General features: G+C 42.8%; 3 protein-coding genes across 3 annotated transcripts; 2 read left to right on the top strand and 1 right to left on the bottom strand.

Annotated features, from left to right (window-relative positions):
- The first annotated feature begins 2013 nt into the window (after window positions 1-2013).
- On the top strand, window positions 2014-6112 carry LOC134189714 (uncharacterized). Its single transcript, XM_062658074.1, has 4 exons — window positions 2014-2139; window positions 3466-4201; window positions 4392-4529; window positions 5315-6112. The coding sequence occupies exons 1-4, from the start codon at window positions 2038-2040 to the stop codon at window positions 5821-5823; spliced, it is 1485 nt and encodes a 494-aa protein (XP_062514058.1). The 5' UTR covers window positions 2014-2037; the 3' UTR covers window positions 5824-6112.
- A 718-nt stretch (window positions 6113-6830) lies between these two features.
- LOC134190046 (uncharacterized) lies at window positions 6831-9189 on the top strand. The gene is made up of 3 exons (XM_062658459.1): window positions 6831-7020; window positions 8022-8691; window positions 8788-9189. The coding sequence occupies exons 1-3, from the start codon at window positions 6952-6954 to the stop codon at window positions 8889-8891; spliced, it is 843 nt and encodes a 280-aa protein (XP_062514443.1). The 5' UTR covers window positions 6831-6951; the 3' UTR covers window positions 8892-9189.
- A 10207-nt stretch (window positions 9190-19396) lies between these two features.
- On the bottom strand, window positions 19397-21395 carry LOC134190303 (uncharacterized). Its single transcript, XM_062658755.1, has 2 exons — window positions 21143-21395; window positions 19397-20223 (listed from the first exon to the last, which is right to left on the bottom strand). The coding sequence occupies exons 1-2, from the start codon at window positions 21393-21395 to the stop codon at window positions 19652-19654; spliced, it is 825 nt and encodes a 274-aa protein (XP_062514739.1). The 3' UTR covers window positions 19397-19651.
- Window positions 21396-22382: the final 987 nt, after the last annotated feature.

Here is a 22382-nt window from a genome sequence, read left to right as displayed (position 1 = left end):
TTGATTTGAATTGCGGTACCTATATTTTGAATTGCGGTACCCATACTTTGAATTGCGGTACCCATACTTTGAATTGCGGTATATACTGGTGGTTTGAATTGTGGTACGGTAACTAATGGCGCAACAAGAACAGGAACAAGAACTCCAGCAATTCAAAATATAAATACCAGCTCTTCATGCCGCCGACCTCTACTTCCTGGTGTGCGACCCACAATGCCTGACATCGCATACCATCACTTCCTTGTGTGTCGAGTCTCTTAAAGACCAGATATCGCAAAGGGTTGCTCGTCCTCACATCACTAGTACAATTATGATTAGCGTTACGACGAATACTCCTCTTGTGTTTGAAATTAACAACGAAAAAAGTATGACCTAACACGGCAGGCACACACCACATGGTGGGATTACTCTTCATCACTTCCTGGTGTGTCGCGGCTACCGCATATGGGGACGGCGGCTGTGGCGATATATAGGGTCGTGTGAGAATAGCCCTTGAAGTCGGTGTTGCCGCATAGCCAAAAAAATTGGCTAACTAATATCGGATTTGGTGTCTTAGAACACTTCACTAGACCAGATTGGTATGCACACCGTGCAATATCCTATCTCAATTATCTTCAACTACAGCTAGAGTTTGCTGTTTGTGAACTCTGCGCGTCTACTGCAATTCACGCGACAGCGGGAACGTTGCCGTCGACAGGGTTCCATCTCATGCAGTCATGATCGACGTTTATCATAGAGTTGAGTGCGCAATTATCACGATGGCATCCGAAACATCTACCATAGTCTAGATATAAGTTCTAGACCTCTAGTAGCTTACAGGCGTCTGGCACCCATCTTGCACCTCCTTGGCTTACCATAAAGTACCATAGGGATAACTAGCTTGTGGCAGCCAAGCGTTCATAGCGACGTTGCGTTTTGATCTTTCGATGTGGCCGACTAAGCAAGAGAATGGGGGGAGGGGGGAGGCTGTTTGTCACCTCGCTCATTCTATGTGCTGGTCTAATTAATGTGTACATGTAAATGTGTACATGTATTATGAAAGTTCTGTTATCATGTGAGAGCTATAGCATCGAAATCACAAAGTCAAATGTAGGCATGCTTTCAAAAACTATATGCAGCAAACTGATTTTACTTGTTAGACTACAATTTGATATTGTTTACTTCGTTACTTTTTATTTTAATTTTTAGTTTGTTCATTAAACGCGTTTCAATGTTTGATTAGCCGTAAGCTTGTTTTGATATCAATGATGTTGTTACTCATAAACAAATTACGATATTACAGCAATGTTTTATATTAATCCTACAGCTTGATAATAATAAAATCCTATAACTAATACAATTGAACAGACTGTCACTTGATTGATGATTTATTTTATAGTAACATGTTAATGCAGAAGAGATAATAATCAAATTAACTGATAATGCCTTGCAGTTGCATGCAACAAATCTCGTGTAAGTCTTACAATGCATGCTCCTACTGCATAATTTTCACAGAAAAATTATTGACTTTGTGTATGATATAATGCAGACGTGTACTTTAGTACCCTAAATGTATTTTCTTAACTTAATGAAGTACAGTGGCACACATACTATGCGTAAGCATTTCTATACTCAATCCAGCCTCAAACTACAACTAAGTTGCTATCATGTGGGCGGCAGAGAGACTCGCAGTTTGGGGGTGGGGTCAGGAAAGTACATCAGAGTACATATTCTACGAGAGTACTGTTTGCTTACAAAAATAGAGGTTGTGCCCAAAGTTTCGGGTGCCCGAACCCCCAGCCGCCGTATCCGCCGCCCCTGATTTGGACACGCTTTTGAAGTCGATATCGCATCTTGTAGTATCTAATCTTGAAATCTATAGATCACATAAAGGTAAACCTAAACTACAACTTTTTATGACATTGTCTAACATCAGTGTCTGTAGTTACAAGGTGCCCGTTGGGTATTGCGTAGGATTCGCTAACTAAGCGTCACGTGAACGGGAATGATATCAACTGCGCATCGAAACCGAACGCTCCAGGAGAGGGTGGAAATGAAATGAGCACCCACCGGAGAGAGCAAGAGCGCAGCTTCAGAATGAAACAAACGTGGCGTCCCATCGCCTTCGGTCTACCGTTGATACTTGTTCTATTCTCCAAGGTATGACGTCTTTCTGGAGCTGAAAACAGACAGATGTAGCTCTATTATTTAGTTGTTAGAGTGTAAGACTAACTGGGTCCTCTTTTTGCACGCTATTAGACTTCAGACTGCATGTCTATCTATTTCGAACTCGAATGCTATGACGTGGCGTGAGTTAGAATGCTATGTGACCGTCTACCTGACGCCGACATTTCTATGATTGCCAAATTGTTTTTGCTGCTATCGTATAGTGCCAGTTTAAAACTTTTATCGATCACTTCTACAACTGACGTCTGCGCAAATGTTTCACGGTGTATGTCTGACACTCGTTGTGACCGTCTGAATCGTTTGTCTGTCGATCTCATTTCTAGAAGTAATCGGTTAATCCGTCTAATTTTGGTTATGTAGTGCTCAGTGTGGCGTCCAATTTCGAAGACTTGGTTAATGGTCACGTTTTAGAAAGACTGTCGTCTAGCTGTGATTGTCCTCATGGCAGTATGACACACCTCCAACTTCCAACATAGGAGTAGGAAGTCTTTTTGTTTGGGAGTTTGACATTACACACACACACACACACACACACACACACACACACACACACACACACACACACACACACACACACACACACACACACACAGACAGACACACACACACACACACACACACACACACACACACACACACACACACACACACACAGACACACACACAGACACACACAGACACACACAGACACACACACAGACACACACACAGACACACACACACACACACACACACACACACACAGACACACACACACACACACACAGACACACACACACACACACACACACACTCTTAAACACACACACACACACACACACACACACACACACACACACACACACACACACACACACACACACACACACACACACACACACACACACACACACACACACACACACACACGAATAAAACTTTAATAATCTAGATACATGTATTTTATAGCTATGCTTTATTGGATGCATTTGAGAGTAAGGCAGTCTCCTTGGCTCTTGCTCCTCTTGCCATCACGGTTTTATCCCTACGGTCAATTTTTGGAGAGCCCTGTAGTCTTTAGCTTCTGCCATTTCTCAATCTTGTGTACACCGCCTTCTCTTCCTTACACCGTTGCGATTGTCTTGACAACCTGCATGAATTCCTCTATTATGTACTCGGCGGATTGGCTATATATGCAGCATTATCTATGCTGGACGACTCACTATAACTTGCATACATACAGTCTGACAGCAAACATTTCACTTTGTTGTCAATGTGATTTTAGAACCATCATAAACGTTCGTTTTACATCTGTTACAGACATGTTGTGCTGCAAAGACCAACCCTTGTCAGCATTTGTATCCCACCTTCATACCATACTCTTGCACAAATGCAGCATGCAAATCCTGTCCGGTCGGTACCGGTGTCGCGAAATTCTGTAACGGAAGAAATGCAACAGTGTGTGAGGACTGTTCATCCGGAGTAAGCTATTCGAGCCGTTCTAATCCGTACGAATCGTGTCAGAGAGTCTCAGAGTGTCCATCTGATCAAATTGTGTTCAAGAATCCGACGGCTGCGAGCGACACACAATGTCAATGCCGCAGTGGATACAGCCTAGATAGCCTGGGAATTTGTCATCTTGATGTTATTCAACATCCTTCGCCAACATCACAACATGAACACACGACAACAGCAGAAACATTGGATACGACTTCTTATCTCAGTGTGTCACCAACGGCAAGAACGACTAAGTCAACGGCACACAAAGTTTCTAAAATTTCTGATTCTGCGCGAGACTCATTTACAAATCTCTCTAATTATTCATCGCACCCGAGTGAGGCAACCTCTGCACCCGGGTCGTCTTCAGTGCTCCGAATCGCGGTCCCGGTTCCTATTGTGAGCGTCATAGTGATTATCATTCTAGCACTTGTGGTCTACTGCTGCTGCTGCAAACGTCAACGTTTTACTAGAGTGTGTTGTTGCCTGAGCAGTACATGTTTGCCGGATAAAGACAACGTTGATGAAGAAAGTGAACTTCTGACTGGAGGAGAGCACAGTGAGTATTGACTACATAGTAGCATATAGTCATGTAAGACACATGTTATTAATTTAATTAATTAATTAACTATTGAATTAACTACTTTAATTAATTAATTAAATTAAATTTAGTTGAAACCTAGAAAACGAAATGATGTATTAGATGTTAGAATTTAGACAAACCAGATAGTGACGAGTCTTATGTACAGATCATGTGCAAGATGAGCAAGCAGATAAGAAGGAAACACGTCTGCCAATTGAGGAGACAAAAGAAGAAAGTGATCGCCCTGACGATGCTCTCGCTGATACACGTCTTGTTACTAGCGAATCAGATGAGCCAGTGCCAAGTAAGAACAAAAACAAGCTTTAGTATAATTTTTAAAATTTTATAAGCATTTAAATAATATATAATGTATTTAAATAATATATAATGTATTTAAATAAATAATATCTTGAAATTAATGTTTCTACCTAAATATCCAGTACACTGTCAGGGGCAGCGGAACCGGAGGAGGCAGGAGGAGCATCTGCCCTCCAATATCGGGATTTGGGGCATCGCCCCTCTAATTTTGGACGATGATCGAAGAAAATACTTTGAACGTTTTAGTGTTTGCAAGGATGGAGTTGCAGTTGACCCGCTTGCTGGACACTGAAGTGATCATTGGTGTGTATGGTAAACTCAATCCTCAGCTTGACGATCCGGAGAATGACGAAGGCGGAGAGAGACTGAGTCGAGGCTATGCGCATGCTGCCCTGGCTATATGTACTTCTGACACAAATTAGGCAATGACAAACCAACCAAATCAGTTAAAATCAAAATGGCGGCAGTCTGCTTACGAAATTTCCCGCAGTCTCCCAATCCAAAGGAGCCCCTGAATGTTAGTATTTTGTGTGAATAGATAGTGACACTCGCGCGCACGCACTGACCTACGCACTCACACACGCGCATATATATTGATGTTGATTGGTTGATGAACGAATTTGTGCATACATATCTGCACAAATCTGCACGATAATTTGTCCAATCTAGAAAATATCTACTCTACATGTTCAAAGTATATGTTTCTATTTCGGCTACACGTATGCTTTTCTACTGTCTACTTAGTTTGTGCTTGTGCGTTCTGTTTTCAAGGTAAACCCTTTGCTGAAGTGCAGCATCTTAGTCAACACATGTTAAACGAACTTGCTATTGTCATGCAGGCGAGACCAGAAAAGTATCCGTCTAGCCTCGAAGTGTTTGCAGAAGAAGTCGGAGTCGACGTACGCAAAGTGAAAAGCCGCGTGAGCACCTCTTCCGATCCTGCACGCTTCATTCTCAACGAACTGATTGAAATCAACCCTTGCTACCCTCTTTCCGACGTCTGCACGAAGTTCGCTAAAAGTGATCGCTTAGACTGCGCACGGAAGCTTTACGAACTTACAGAGAACCGCCTTCATCTGTCTGATGATCTTCAGCGGATGCTTTTTCCGACATCCGATACAAGCACAAGCTTTCAAAAGGATCCTGCAGCAGCAGCAGCTGATGACGATAACGCTCACCCCAAATGCCATGAATGGCATGACACTTCTAGTAGAGACAGTCATACAGTATCTGAAGATGTGCATGAGGACCACGGTCTGGAAAGAATTCTCTCTTCTTGAAGATGAAAGTTCGATGGATACTACTCTGTGAGTTTCACAGAAATTGCTCTATGTACGAGTCTTTGTGTTGGCGTAAGCTGTAACTTTTAGACTATTTTTGTGTATCGTTCTAGTAGAAAACAATTGTTTTGCTTTCTGTATACTTTACTGCTTGTCATGGGCAGTCAATTGGTATGACACTTTTGCGTCTAGATCATATGCACAACAAGTAGGCAGTCTTCTGCTATCTATTTGTGTTGCATACACTGTATGTATAGTTGTGATAACTTTGTTATACAAATATAGCCATTTTGCCTATCAATTGATTGAGTCGTTGCCATACAGGGCAGTAGCGTAGCTACGGGCATCATGAGTGAAGCAGTGATGCCCTATGTTTACTGTTTACATTGTTTTTCACAAACTGTATATATCAGTGGTAACTTTCTTGAGAGATGCACGTCACTTAGATCACGTGCTCTCATAATTAGACTCATTGAGTCAATGACTATAGTCCACAAAGGCTCATGAGCCGGACGCGTTTACGTATACTGCAACTCTCTTGTCACCAAACAAAGACTCTCCCGAGGCATCCGTCCGTTCTTCCACTTTCAGTGACGTCATTCTGACTCTACCTTATATTTCGTCAGTAATATTGTAGTGGTATGAAAACATAATATATTATTATTATTATTATTATTATTATATATTTGACCACAAACAAATGAACCTGTCCCAGAGTGTGAATGCAGTTGAAACACTTGAAGTTCGAGTTGATATCACGTGACACGAAGTAGACCCCACCTGTAATGTACGTTGCACGCATGCATGCACGTCTCTCAAATTTCGTTTAGCTGGCATCTTATATCGTTTGCTTGAAATACTACCAAGGGACTTATAGCTTTCAAAAGCATCATACATTTAATTAAATTATTGAAAATCCCGAAGAGTCCCTTCAATCGAAGTTGCTAGGGGATATTTTTTAAACAAAATATGTTTTGACCAACGCAGTTGAAACCGAAGAGTCGGCGGTTTACTGTCGTTGAGCTTGTTTGAAGGTCTAGAGTGCCCCGAAAAGTGCTGTTAATTGCACGTTTTACAGCAGCGTTGTCGTGTTCGGAAGAAGTCAGAAGCAGATCTAGCTCTAGAACGATGAAGATTCAGCGTTCTGTTAATTTCACGCTACTGTTTCTATGTGTTCTGGTCTTACCACAACTCAAGGTATCGCGTATCATTCTCAACTGTATAGATAGATATGCATGCTGTCTTGCTGACTTGTATTGCATGTCTGTACCGTGTACGTGTATTGGGTGGGAGTCGCACAATTGTGTCGTGTGATGCCTACATAAGTCAGCAAATCTGTCAGTGCACAGGCAGTTTTGCTACTAGTTGCTGTTGTTTGATGTCTGTTGTTGCAACGTTATAGCCTAGGCCATGTGCATGCTGAAAGGGACGACATCAATACGTATGAGAACTTGCATATAGTTTCATGCAATCACGCGAGAAAATTCCTAATCAATCAACAAACGCGAGATCCAGGCGAGACGGAGCTGGGAGTGCCCGAAAACCTCCAACCAAGAGCAGTGCATGACAGTGGAGTGGAGGGGCAGAGACGGCAGCTGAGCAGAACCATGCTTTATTTTTGTAAGCAAACACCGTCACAGTTCCAGTCCTTCATGCCCCGCCCCAACGTGCAAGTCGCTCCGGCGCAGACTTTAGTAAATCGTTTTCACAGTTAGACGACACAAAATATCAACTACATTTTTGAAAAATTTGTCAAGTTTTTAGCGACTTGTCTATATGACAATATATACTGCTGGATGTACGAGCTTTGAATTCAAGTCATGTTGTACTACTTTGCATGTTTTAAAAAATAAATTGTAGGGTTTGAGTATGTTTTTAAAGCGTCCTTCATTTTTACTTGAACGTACAGCACTTGTCACTTTAGCTCAAACTCACTTTCACCAGTTGTACCTCCAAACTCATGCACATACTGTCCGAATTTCTCTGTGAGGCATCAAGAATGCTTGCATGCATACACAGACACAGACACACAGACACACACACACACACACACACACACACACACACACACACACACACACACACACACACACACGCACGCACGCACGCACGCACGCACGCACACACACACATGTAATTATTGTTGTCATTGAGTTTTGAATTACGATCTAGCTACATAAGCTTGACATTTGCTACAGATTTTCTGCCTTGCAAAGAGCAATATTTGCAAACGGCCATACTTACCACACTCTTGTAGAAGAGCAGCATGCGTATCTTGTCCTGCCGGTTTTGGTGTTGTGACATTCTGTAACGACGTAACCCCGACCGTGTGCGAAAGCTGTTCTGCTGGAGTAAACTATTCCAGCAATTCGAATCCGTACGAGTCGTGTCGCAGAGTCAGCGAGTGTTCAGACGACAAAATTGTTGTCAAGGAAGCAACGACCGTGAGCGACACAGAATGCGACTGTCGCAGAGGATACAGCAGAGACAGTCTAGGAGTTTGTCATCCTGATCGGATTTCAACCACAATATCACAACACAAACATACGAAAGCAGCAATTTCCACAAAACAGATTCCTTCGTCAGCATCAACAACAACAACAACAGCAACAGCAACAACAACAACAACAACAACAACAACAGCAGACAAAACTACAGCGACTTCTGATTCTCAGCCTAGTACATCATTGAAGCCTGTGCTAGCAACTGGAAACACTGCTACTGCTGATTCTGTTTCTCTGTCGTCTTCACTGGGTGCTGTAGTTGGAGTTAGTGTTGTAGCTGCCGTCTTTATTGTCATCGTTGCCAGTATAGTTGTAGCATACAAAGTTTCGCGCAAAAACGTCATGCCATTTGGGAAAAGGAAAGGTATACGCAGAGAACTGTGGTGTGTGTGCGTGCGTGCGTGTGCGCGCGTGCGTGGGTGTGTTTTAACTAATAACTAAACTGTTATTTCTCTTTCAGATGCCTTAAACAGCAGCAAGGCAAATGACACGGTATTTGCCAATCAACATTTTGAAAAGAATTTGGACACTACCAGTCATTCCTATACTCTAACAACCCTCTAAGTGCAAGCCACAAAACCACAAACATTTCTCTGTAGCATCAGTAAACTGCTGTACTTGTAATTTGTATTACATTTTGGTTTGATTTATAACTGATTTTGAATTTGCTACAAGTTCTCAATCTGTATAGTTCACCATTGAACTCATTTTTCGTCATCTTGATATCAATGATATTATTTTAAATTTAATTGATGCAGTTTCATGAAGTCAGACTGACTGTCAGTTGCTGATATTCACAGTATACGCTGCAAAATAATGTTGAAAGACAAAGAATCAAATAGTAGTCCAATAGACATGTGTCATACAGTTAACTAATAAAATTGCAACAAATTTCGGATGTTTGACCTTGTTACTACTTCACGCATTTCACAGAAAAATTGTAGACTCTGTGTACAATAATAGTGTACTTGATTCGACATCAAAATTTCATACGTTATTATGTATCTTGAAAAATGTATTTAGCAAGAGAGTGATTTTGCTCCCTTTCGACTGTTACACAACCATGAAATACTTAACCAGTGACGTAACCGTTTTGTTGCTAATTCGTTGGGCGTGAGTTTCTATTTCCTCTATACTGTCCACATTTCAGTCCACGTTCTTCCATTCGAGTGCCAGGAAGTCATACATGCAGTGTGGATAAAGGGCTACAGCAGAAACGGTTAGATATTTCTGAAAGGTTGTAGCTACGCGACAGTCTCTTACTGTTCACGACAGCAGTGACTCTGCGACTCTGCACGTGTTTCTACTTGTGATCATCATACGCATGATTTTTCGTTCTTCGTGAAAAAACTATTTGGTGTTCAATCCAACAGTGACATGTGTGTTCGTACTACGAAACACGTTCCTATTCACTTGACTGTGACGGGCGTTGTCTGCTTCTTCCGAGTAGACTTCCGGGTTAGTGTAGGTTTTGTGGTACTAAAGGTTTTTGCATATTAGTAGTCTGTTCGAATTCTCAACGCGTCGAGGATAACTTTTCTAGGGCATTCGACTTCTACACTGACGATTTTGAATCGACGCTAAACGGGTCTGGGAGGCCGAGGCTAATAAAGTGCAGAGCTGCATGCGTACATTGTAGGAACCACGATGGCCTCCAATCAGCAGCCTCTGGTCGCTATAAATTAAATACACGTAGGTCATCGTAAAAACGAGCGAAAATTTTGGAATCATTTGAACACTAAGTTAGAAATTTATGTGATTTAATTAATTAATTGTCAGTGTGATATGTGTCCGCTAGATTTCAGTTGCTAATTAGTATATTAGTGCCATGTGCATGTGTGACACTCGGTCGACGGAGGTATACATTCAAGTTAGACAATGCCGTTGCCACGAATTGAGGTTGTCCCCTCCCAACCTGGATGCCATTCCTACGCCTCTGTGCCTACTTTCAAGTCAAAGGGTCTTAGACCACTGAAATTCTGGACCACTCTGACATTTAGATCGCTGAAATTCCGGACCACTCTAAACTCCAGACCACTGGTATTCTGAACGTACTGTAGTATTAGAGGTAATAGAGTGTTCTGGATCACGAGCCCAAAGGGCCAAATGGTCCAGACCTCCTATACGTATACTACTGATGTAGTGTGTGTGTGTGTGTGTGTGTGTGTGTGTGTGTGTGTGTGTGTGTGTGTGTGTGTGTGCGTGTGTGCGTGCGTGTGTGTGTGTGTGTGTGTGTGTGTGTGTGTGTGTGTGTGTATGTGTATGTATATATTTTTCTACTTTCTAGGATGGCAAGAAATGTGCAAAGACACTACCATTTTGCTCTATTTGCTGCTGGCTCTAGGTAAACCGCTTCTGGGTAATCGTTCTTCTCGTGAAGAGAATGACATTTGCTTTACTGCTGATAATTCGACTTCCCAGCAGCTAAACAAATGGTCACCAGTAGAGAAGTGCTTTACAGATAATGCCAATACTCCGCAAAAGGAATATTTACATTACTGGGGTCGTGGATTTCATCCTCTAGCCACATATCAAAGAGGCCACGCTTCTGCTCCAGAGTGGCAACAAGAGAGTCAGTGGCGAATACTAGAGTTTATGGGAAACCACTACAACGCGTCTGAAGCTGATAAAAACAGTGCCTGGATTTACGTCCCGGCTGTCAACTCGTGGACTCGTTTAGTTATGAAATTGCAACCAGCCGGACGCTTTGGACACACTTTGACCACTTGGTGTAAAACCAACGTCATTCTATTTGGAGGAAGAACCAGCAAGAGGATGTTTAACGACACGTGGCTTTTCAACGGTGTCGAAGAAGTTTGGGAAGAACAAGAAGTCGGGAGTTGGGAACGCAATAAATTTATATCAAAAAGATTCGGGCATTCCGCGGTCGCCATCAACCAGCCTCTAAGCAACTGCTCCTGTAAAGAGTCTGTCGTCATTTACGGGGGACAGCAGTGGAACGATAGTGCTAGCAAGGTCACGTGCCTAAACGATATGTGGGAAATGCGTTGCATTGTTGACTCGAATGGTAGGCAACGTTTCAACTGGATCTCCATAAGCAAGACAAACGGAACGTCATGGCCAGCATTGAGATATGGACAGAGTACGGCTGACTATCAAAAAAAGATGATGTACTTGTGGGGAGGCAGAGAGTGCCAATTTGACAGATCTGCAGATTTCAGAGACACTTTTTTTAGAGACGTTTGGAAATTTAACATAGCAACAAGAATATGGAAAAGAGCTATCATTGCATCGCAGCCTGGTATATATACAAGTGCCCATATTCTGCCATTGCATGCATACTGGGTAAATGACCAAAGCTTCTACCATCGACGACTTGACGGCATGTTGGGAATAAACAGCGACTACGTCTATCTTCTAAAACCACTACCACCAGACCAGTTCATCGTTAAACTTACAGTCCTAGATGTTAGGACTAAAATCACAAATCGTTATGGTATTATTACCCATTCGTGGACAGTCGTTGGAGACTCGATCATCTTGATCGCATTCTCTAGCTCAGAACAAAACATCAAAGTGTGGAATGCCACTTATTTGGAGTATAGAAACGCTTACTATTATTCGGATTGGGCTCAAGTGACTTCACCTCTGTCGTCTCCACAAGTATTGGCAAGAACGAAAGTAACTGCCTCTAAACTACATCAAGCTGTTTTTGTTGGTCAACGTGTTTACATATCCGTGACCGACATCGACCAACTGGCTGGTGATGACCGTACTTTTACTATATGGCAATTCGATTTCATTAGTGAAGCCTGGTTTCGCATTCCGTATCGGTTTGGTCCAAAATCAGGCGTCAGAGCGACCTACTCGGTCATCAATGACTCCATCATTGTTCACTACAGTGCAGATCCGCTGACAACTCCGTCGTATGTGAGAGACAACGTACATCTAAACGGTTCTCACCTCTGGCTTTTCAATACCACCATCCGACGATGGACTCTGTGTTTGCAGTCGCTTGATGGCGGTTCGGTTCCGTTGGCGCGGTATAAGACGGTGATGGTCGATGTAGGAAAGGGATCGTTGCTTATGTTTGGTGGAATGACGAACGACGACGTACTGAATGATCTGTGGAGAGTCGACGTTTGTAACCAGAAGAGGCACACAGCTGTGAGGGAAAACTGTGTCAAATGGGTCGAGTTGAGTAAAAACGGATCTTTGCCTCATGGTCCCTGTCCTCGACATTCGCATGCTGCTTTCGTATTCGATGGCAGTTTGTTTATATTTGGAGGCACTAGAAGAGCATACAAGAGAAATCAAACTGTTGGCCTAGACCGAGACAGAATAGAGGCTGCAGTTCTGTCTGATATGTGGCGGTTCAGAATCGATGAGCAAGTGTGGAAGGAAATCGCTCAAAAGGGATCTATTCCAGTTCTCTCTTGCTTTCCGTATTGGAAATTAACGCGGATGGGAAGGAAAGTGGTCGTTACAGCAGCAGGAAGTGATTACTGGAATACTGTCGTAGTTCGTGTAAAGTATTGCCATAATATGTCGTCCATTGCTTCTGTGGTATTCGACGTTACAACGTCTACTTGGAGTATGTTAGCTTCTAATCCTCCTCTTTTACCGTCGGCTATTGGATCGTGGATGGGAAGGCTAGTCGTTTTGGGATGGTCAAAACAGTCACGTGACCCGTACGTGTATTTTCGACGTTTGCACGACATTAGCCTCATGCAAGCTGGAGTTCTATATAAGGTCTACTTTTCTTTTCTTTATCCAGCTTGTTCTCCTGGAACTACCAGCAGCGTCTGGGCAACAGAAACTTGTACAAGATGCAAGAAAGGGTCGTACGCAGCAACGGGAGCAAGACACTGCTCCTTTTGTCCCAAAGGATTGACAACAATGAGCAGCAATTCGACGTCTTTATCGAACTGCATTTGTAGAAATGACTATTGTAATAACGGAGAGTGCATTGTTGCCGAGCCAGGTGAGAATATGAGATCAGCTGTTTGCAAATGCAACACAGGATATACGGGAACCACCTGCCAATACCCAACGTACTACTTGATCGGTGTCTCAGTCTTGGGTGTAACAGTGTTGGTCTTTCTCTTGTTTCTCTTTCTCAGAAAAGCGCAAAACTACAAAAGAAGAAAGAGAGACGTAGAAAAGCAACTCGTATTGGTCCAAAAGGTGTGGAGTATTGACAGTGACGAACTCAGCCTAGAGTCAAGAATTGACGTCCAAACTCCTGGCAGTTACGGCGAAGTCTATCGAGCGATATACAGAGACATGACGGTTGCAGTCAAATATCTCAGTAAAGTTTTGCTCTCCAACCAAACCATCAGAAGAGAGTTCGAGCGAGAAATAGAGGTGATGCGCGAAATAAGGCATCCAAATATTGTCATGTTCTTTGGAGCAGGAAAACTGCAGGAAGGAACAGGTGAGGAAACTTCCTACCCATTTCTAGTGACAGAGTTCATGTCGCGTGGAACTCTAAAGACGGTCCTCGATTCATCAGATGTAGAGCTCTCTTACACTGACAAAGTAAGACTTGCATCGGACGCTGCCAAAGGAATGAAATATCTCCACGCTCTTTCTCCTCCAAGAATACACAGAGACATGAAGAGTGCCAATCTACTTGTAAGTCAAAGTTGGGTGGTCAAAGTAGCGGATTTTGGTGCTGCGCGCTTAGTGAGACAGGAGGGAGAACGCCAGCCTACTGGTCCATCTGAACCCCAGAATGAAGGCGATGAGTTTGAGATGCCTCTACTACGGGCTGACTCTCTCCTGACAAGAAATATGGGAACGGTTCTCTGGCGAGCACCGGAGATATTTGGGTTGGACGATTATGGAACAAGTGCTGACGTATACAGGTGAGTGTAGCACGAAGAGTTTGATAAAAGATGCACTCTCATTGGCTTGTCGCTTCTGTATCCGAATAAGAGTTAAGGAGACATTCAGGTACAGCCTATGGCAAGCCATTGAGTTCACAAATAAATACAACACACACACGCACCCATACCATCAACGTTCTGCCTTCACTTAATTAAGAAAGTGGTGCAGGCCATATTGATTAGGTCACTTCATAGCACTTTATTGCCCCCAACGTGATCTACTTGACTCCGTTCCGATTTTGATTGCAGAACTTCGTATGGTTTCTATAACCTTGCTGTTTAAAGTTTTGGTGGCAGTGACAACAAAAGAGGATTCTCTTGGGCTGCTCAATGTTTCTGTCGTTGGTGATTGACAAGACCTGCCTAGCTTTGGGTTGTAAAAGTTCAACCAGTTTGAGTACACTGTAGGTTGGTCTGATCTGATACTTGCTTCCCCACATTTCTTTCCTTCCTCTTGTTTTTTCCATCTTTTCCATTCCCTCGGCTTCCTTATTCAACTCTGTAACTACAGTCACTGTCCACTACGGATCGCCATTTAGCACAATCTTGGGCAATGTGCATACATACTTCGTTGAGCTTAACACTTCTTCAAATCTCTCATCACAACATCAACCTATCTCAGGTTCTGGCTCCTACACCCACACACCAACACACACACCCCCACCCACACACACACACACACACACACACACACACGCACGCACACACGCACGCACACACGCACGCACACACACACACACACACACACACACACACACACACACACACACACTGTATGATATACGGTATGATTTGTATTTCTAGCTTTGGGATAGTGCTGTGGGAGATTCTGTGTCGCGATGATCCGTACCAAGACAGACAATTTGGTTGGATCGATGAAGTCTCGACTGCAGTTAGGGAGGGTGTCAGACCTACCATTCCACCGTCATCGCCACAACTTTACGTTAAGCTCATGAAAGAGTGTTGGGCAAACGATTCCGACAGTCGCCCTACATTCGCTCACATCGTCAATCGTCTGGCTTCTATGGCTGATCAAACTCTGACCGAACTTTCTTGCCAGTTGGATGATTCTCAAGGAAAAGCTACACAAACAAGTCGTGTGTAGATGCTATCAATACAATGGATCTAACTGTCATAACAGACAACTCAAATTGTTATCAGTCTTTTGGTGTAGCGTAAAATGTTCATGCATGGATCACTAGTTCCTGGGTGTAAAATTTATTGAAACGTTTTACACTGTACATTAAAGTAGCAAAATTGAATGTGACCTTTTCATGTCTAAGTAATGCTTGCACCGTCTAAAGCAATGCACTTGGTATCAAACACATTGTGTAGATAGAGTGTTGAAAGGTGTGTTTCAAATCCAGAGAACATCTTGAAAGTGTGAATGAAATACAAACAGCAGGCAGTATGTAGTGAATGAAATTCCAGAATTTCTATAACCAAACTAAACTCATTAGCAAAGAAGATTGTTATCAAATTGTTGAATACAAGTTTCTGATGATGTTCTGGCACCTAGCAAACAGAAATTGCAAAGACAAGGCATTGGGATTGACTCACTGGTTCATACATGTGCTGAAAACTGCCAGTAAGGAAAGTGTTGGAGTATCCTAGTCCAGCCACAATCACCCAGTAAAGCCAGCAAATTTTTCTTTGATGTTGTACAAAGCTAGGATTCTCTCTCTAGCAATATTAAAACTTATATACATACATACATACATACATACATACATACATACATACATACACACACACACACACACACACACACACACACACACACACACACACACACACACACACACACACACATATATATATATATATATATATATATATATATGCTGCTTAAGCAGGTGAAATGGAGGAGGACACTAAATATGAGTCCTCAGTAGCAGCTGCTGGAAGAAAGTTCTATCCACTCATTGTTAAATCGTTAGGTCTCTGGTTATCCAACAGCCACACGAACAACTTTTTGCTGCAACTTTCAATCAAACTATGGCAGTACAATGCCACGTTAGTGTTTGTGACTTGGTAATTTGGACACTTCTTCTGACAGGTTCTGGGGTATAAATAAAGTCCTATGTATATACATTCATGTTTTTCATATATATGGCCGCACTAAAAAATTGTCTGATTGGGGTAACCCGCCCCCATGTTTGAAGGGCCGCCGAGTTTTTCAATTCTTCGTGTGTCTGGCAACTGTAGTCTTCATAAGGTATTGCAGGAAATTGGATTCAGTGATCAAATGGACTATGTACCCAATGCGCTGTGTTTGGACAGCCGCTGTTTTTGCGCATGCGCATGCTGTGATATATATAAGCTGTTTTCTATTGCCCTGTGCATATCCGTGTCCGAGGGGCATGCGCTTTGAGAGATGGCAATATTCTTCATGTATCTGGCAACTGCAATCTTCGTGAGGTGTTGCAGGAAGTTGGATTAAGTGATCGAGTGGATGTACTCAGTGTGCGAACTGCTAGCCTCAGCCTCCCAGACCCGTGTAGCACCGATTCAAAATCGTCCGACCACAGGCACTTCATCCAAAGAAGATGCCGAGTTAGATGATGATTAAGAAAATAGAAAATAAGAACTCTGCCCGCCCACCCGCCCGTCTTTATCGGCTGCATGTTACCCCAATCAGACAATTTTTTCGGTGCAGCCTAGTGTAATATAACAATAAAAACAATATATACCTCTTACTGTACAATAACTACAAAAGATTTAAACTCTTGACTTGTAGTTAAACTGTAGGCAAGGCAGGTCAAAGCACAGAGCCCGTCCCAGTCCAGTACAGCACACACACACACACACACACACACACACACACACACACACACACACACACACACACACACACACACACACACACACACACACACACACACACACACACTGTATATCAAAGAACCTAATCTGTAATCCTAAAAAGTTCCAGTTTCTCCATTTCACTATTAATTAAATACAAATGTGGTATCCAGTTACACATCAATGACATGTCACTTGCAATATCGAGCACACTAAATTGCAAATACAAATTTTGATGCAAGAAATAAACAAGAAACCTAGATATCTACATTAATTAACAGATTTGACTGCCCAATCAAACAGTCCAACTGCCTTGCTTTTGTGTAAGAGTAGCATCAATCTATTATCATACAATAATACAAAATTATTTATGTAATAAATGATCTATTATCATATACATTCTAAATCTCATGATTCAATTCTGAAAACAAAACTGTACAATAGCTTACACACGGCGCAAGCGCCTCATGTCAACCAAATCACAAGGCCAATTCCAAAACTCGTTTAGACATATCCCTATCACTGCAATCTAAACAATCTCAAGCATGCATCCAATCAGAGCCGCGCCCACTCTAGCTGACACAATGTGACATGTTGTTTGTTTTGTTTGTTTCTCACTGCCAGTTTCACCGATTCTCTACGTTCCTTCTGTCGTGGCTAGGACTTCCCTGTCTCGATCGCGGCTTGCTTTCATATCTTCGCTTCCTTCCTCGACTTCCAGCCGTCTTAGGTAAACGTACTTCAGGAACAGACCGTTTCTCCTTCTTGAAATGCTCCACATACCCATCATCTTTGTCCGTGTACCGTTCAGGAAACATGTCAGCGTATCCTCGAGAGCTCGCCATCTTGTTGAGAGGTCGGGTCTTTCCTAATTGCCCGGATAAATAGAAGCGCGCGGTTTGAAATTTAATTATCGACGAAAAAAGCTAGCGAAAGACGACGCAAGTGGTCCGAAATTGTTTACTTCTGGTCACAATATAGGCAATTATATAAGTACTTTCTATTATTACTGAGAAAATTAATAAATAATTAACTTAACTTACAACGTAAAGTAGGTCAAGCACTAAAATTCTAGCTAAAGGCACAATTCAGGTGTCTAATATCAAAACAAGAAGTGCAGTTGTAATGGATATATATGTACATGCAGGCGTAGGAATCAACTTACGACTATCTGCATCATGGCAGCATAGGCTAGTGCATGGGGGCCGGGGGCACCGTACGGTCTTGTGTGGGCGTGTACAAGTTACTAGTCTAGCTTTGTTACATGACATCACAGACTTTAATTAATAAAACATTTACAGTCTATAGACAACGGATTCGATTAGGACATAACATCATGTGTGTAGACTGTGCAGAATGTAACCAAACTACATCCTTCTACGTTTATTCACAACAACAATTTCGCGGGTGTTCAGGTCCAGGCCCGTAGGCTGGGGTCCGGAGGGTGCGAACGCACCTCCCAACTGGCTGAGGCAAGGTCCGCTTGTATAAATATAAGAGCATTTCGTTTCACAGGACGACAGCCTCTAGTTTGGTTATCTAGGAGGACCTCTACTCCGACTGGGACACAGGGAGGCGCAGTGAGGCTCAGCAGCTTCTGGCCAGTATCACTAGGTTTAGTGGCATTGTATAGTTCTGCATGGTACCTAGACTACGAATGATACAGATCCGATTTGACCATAAAAGTACAAACTAGGGCGGGGCGTTGAATATTATCGGAGAGGTAATGCATGGCTATCTAGAAAAAAGAACTCAGCAACGTTTAACGTTGATGTTGATACAGGTTTACCCCAGACTGTCACACTAGTAGAAAGAGTCTTTGGGAAGTATGATACGTACGAAAGTCCAAGTATAGGCCAAGAATAGTAGAAAGACAGAAACACTGCTGCAACTCCGCTGCAGAGTCAGTTCTTGACTATAAATCTAGTCAGTTTTTGACTCTAAATTTATACAATATATTAGAAAATAAAGATATAAATAACAATATTAATAAATATTTCTCTGTTTAAACTTCTATACACTTCAAAAACAGTGTAGTCGATTTATTTTTGACCACATGATTTCGAACGTTGATTATTGTTTGTCTGTTTTTGCAATTGCCTTCTTGTGCCTTCCGCTATGCAGCGCGGACAATGATGCAGTCAACGCTAGTGACGCAATTGAAATGTGTAGTGGCCACCAAAATTGATCAAAAAACAAATCATTAATTTCGCTGGAAACAAAAGTATGAGAAAACGCGAAGGATGTAAAGCCAAATTTACCAGCAACTGCGACTCAACTCTATTTAGCTAATTAGTAACTGGAGTTCCCGAATATTCGCATTCTGTTGCAGATATAATAGCCTAAACCCTACGAATTATATAACATCTTGCACGTGAATGTGAGCGGAGCGCTATAACGTACAACTGCACCTGTCAGTTTACTCTCTGTTGATTCTCACTTTAGACTTAATTGCTAGCACTCTAGTGCTTTTTCATATCAACAAGTATTGCAGTTTCCGCACAAACAATTACGAACAAACATACGTAACATCAACCAAACCATATGACTAATTGCAGTCTGCTAATCTAATGCAGTCGAAACATGTAGGGGCATGTTGCAGTCCCAAAATTCTAGCAAGTGATCAGATCAAGCACATCCGGGTATAAACATCTCGTCAAAAATCCATCACTCCGTATTACCTTCGTCTGCCAAAATGCACGGGGGTGGAGTCGACGGACGTAAACTTTCACAACGCTCACGGGCATCGCAACGCGTCGTGTTCGAGTTGATCCCCTCAAATTGTCCGGACTCGCGAACACACGATTGAGTATGATTGCAGCGATTGCCAACACGATCAGAAATCAATGTAACACGATCAGAAGTCAATGTTGCCTCTGAAAATATCTGGCCGACATCTCTGATATCTGGATAGGCGTCGTCAGTAATCCAGTCGGGGAGAGAAAAACTTCGTCCATCTTGTATCACGAGCGTGTAGAGTTTGCGTGCACATTCGGGACGATGGCTCGCCAAGAATGCATAGCACAGATCTGCTAGAGAGTATCTAGGACGATAGCTACGTAGTTCTTGCAAGATGAAGCGAGCCGGCTCGTTGTTCGTGCTGATGCGACTCTCCAGTTTCTCACCGTCTACGCCGACTTGTCCTGCGATCAACCTCAAACTCATGGGATAGTCTTTCGCCTGCATCGTTATTGCCAGACCTTCCATTATTTGCGGCGTAAGATTTTCCATACACACAACTAGAACAACTTTGTCAGACAACGAAAACATAGGCGGTATCAAATTTTAGAAATATAACAACACAGCAAACTTCAGACATAAATTCAGTACACAATCCAAATTAGTAGGCAAACCTGCATTGTTAATTAATGCTAAACATTTAGTCCACAAGGTCAATACCTTTGAAGCCACAAAAATTATTTGTTTGACAGGAAATTTCGCTCAGAAATCCGTGCGCGCATTTTTATTTTTTATTTTCATTTTCACAATTATTAATATTAATATAAATATTAAGTAACCTATGGGCTACCAGTAGACAAAGAGTCAGTTTTAGTAGCTATTACAGAACACAACGGTCATAAGACAACCTGCACACTTCACTAACCGACAGAAGAACTGAACAGTGCGTGCCTCCGCAGTAACACGTCGTTGGCCTGCTAGTACCCGGATGCAGTCCAGAAAATTGACGCATATACTCGTACCCGTGTATACAAGAGATTTTCTAGTTTCTCGAGACCTCATAATTGAAGTAGAACACTCGTGATTTGCTAATCTCTCTCCCTGCTTTACATACGCAGATTTGGCCCGGATCCAGGCTTGCTTGCTTGTGTTGCACTCTGTGCACTTATAGAAATGTTGTATAGCTAACATTTTAAACCAAACACAAGCACCCTATGTTGCTCTAGCACTGCACCGTAAAGCCAGGAAACCCCACTCAGATTACCACGCCCATGTTTGAAACAACCACGCCCACAAGTGCGTTCCATTTAGCCACGCCTATACCGCCACGCCTCTGAGAAGTTCTGGGGAGAACACTGCACACACACACACACACACACACACACACACACACACACACACACACACACACACACACACACACAAACACACACACACACACACACACAGACGCACACACGCACGCACGCATAGACGTACTTTTGTCACTTATCCCATCATCAGACTCTCCGCCGAGACGCTGCCCACTTTCATCTGTAGGAGAAGGTGGTGGACGGTAGTGCCAAGCCACAGCCACAACCAACACAGTGACAAGCACCACAACACCAACGCAAACAGCAGCAGCAGCAGCAATCACGGCACTCGATGCACCACCAGCACTCTGTCTAGACACATGTGCAGTACTCCTGTTGCTCTGTGGGGTGACCACTCTACTAGTTGGCCTCAACGACATCTTTTCATGCAAGTCACTCGTTGCGGACGCAGAACTCAGCCTTCCAGACGAAGTACTAGTGTGTTGTAAAGAAGGAGTCCGCTGAGAAAAAGTAGTGTGCGTCTTCATAGGACGCAAAGTGGAACGAGAAGAGACTCGAGGAGACAAAGATGTGACAGTCACTGCTTTGCGGGTCGATCTCTCCGTCGGAGTAGGCTCGCAAAATCTAATACCTCCGCTGGTACTTGCCCTTTGATAGTTGGGTCTACATTTGCAGACAACGTCGGCAGTAGCCGTTGCTGGAATGTCGACAATTTCATCGTACACTGTTATACATTTAGTTACACTCTCACATGTATGGTACGCGTCCGAATCGCTGGAATAGTTGATTCCAGCCACGCACGGCTCGCAGACGGTTTGACGAGATCCGTTGCATTGTTGCTTGACCCCAAATCCCGGCTCACACGGAAGACAGGCTGATGCGTGGCACGGGGGAGAGAAGTGGTGACAGGGATTGGTATTGTCGGTAGATGTTGGCCATCTCTAGAGACAAGTAATTAGACAAATGAGTTGTACATATACACAAAGGCAGACGTAAAAATTGCAAAAGAATAAACATATTTACCGTATTCATAGTTCTGAAACATGTGGCATTATTTGAGCATGGACCGCAATTCGAGCATGGGGCATTTATTATTTCGTGATCACAGAGACTGTTGCATTGCTTGTTTGCGTAGCATCCACATGTTACACGAACAACACGAACAAACTACCGTAACCTAATCTTAGAGTCTTACAAGTATCTGGCAGAGAGAGCACCGCCCTCTACGGTGTCATTTGCAAATATCAGCGCATGTGCAGCAATAGACCACAACTCAAACGTAAACATTGGTAAATGCGCATGCGTATAACTAGGTTTGAATACTAGCCCAGTAGAGCATTAATCGAGCATGAGGCATTATTATTTCATTATTTATAAAGTCACCATGCATGGGGTATTATTTGAGC

Source organism: Corticium candelabrum, chromosome 14 (assembly GCF_963422355.1).
Source record: "Corticium candelabrum chromosome 14, ooCorCand1.1, whole genome shotgun sequence".
NCBI lineage: Eukaryota > Metazoa > Porifera > Homoscleromorpha > Homosclerophorida > Plakinidae > Corticium > Corticium candelabrum.
Note: the sequence above shows the minus strand (reverse complement) of the source record. Positions and strands in the feature narration are given on the sequence as shown.

Excerpts from the sequence above, each read along its gene's own strand:
- LOC134189714 (XM_062658074.1), top strand. The coding sequence starts at position 2,038 with ATGAGCACCCACCGGAGAGAGCAAGAGCGCAGCTTCAGAATGAAACAA. Across the intron at positions 2,140-3,465 it reads TACTTGTTCTATTCTCCAAG|ACATGTTGTGCTGCAAAGAC; the intron begins GTATGACGTCTT and ends CATCTGTTACAG. Across the intron at positions 4,202-4,391 it reads TCTGACTGGAGGAGAGCACA|ATCATGTGCAAGATGAGCAA; the intron begins GTGAGTATTGAC and ends TCTTATGTACAG.
- LOC134190046 (XM_062658459.1), top strand. The coding sequence starts at position 6,952 with ATGAAGATTCAGCGTTCTGTTAATTTCACGCTACTGTTTCTATGTGTT. Across the intron at positions 7,021-8,021 it reads TGGTCTTACCACAACTCAAG|ATTTTCTGCCTTGCAAAGAG; the intron begins GTATCGCGTATC and ends CATTTGCTACAG. Across the intron at positions 8,692-8,787 it reads GCCATTTGGGAAAAGGAAAG|ATGCCTTAAACAGCAGCAAG; the intron begins GTATACGCAGAG and ends TTTCTCTTTCAG.
- LOC134190303 (XM_062658755.1), bottom strand. The coding sequence starts at position 21,395 with ATGTCGTTGAGGCCAACTAGTAGAGTGGTCACCCCACAGAGCAACAGG. Across the intron at positions 20,224-21,142 it reads TGATGGGATAAGTGACAAAA|TTGTGTGTATGGAAAATCTT; the intron begins GTACGTCTATGC and ends AAGTTGTTCTAG.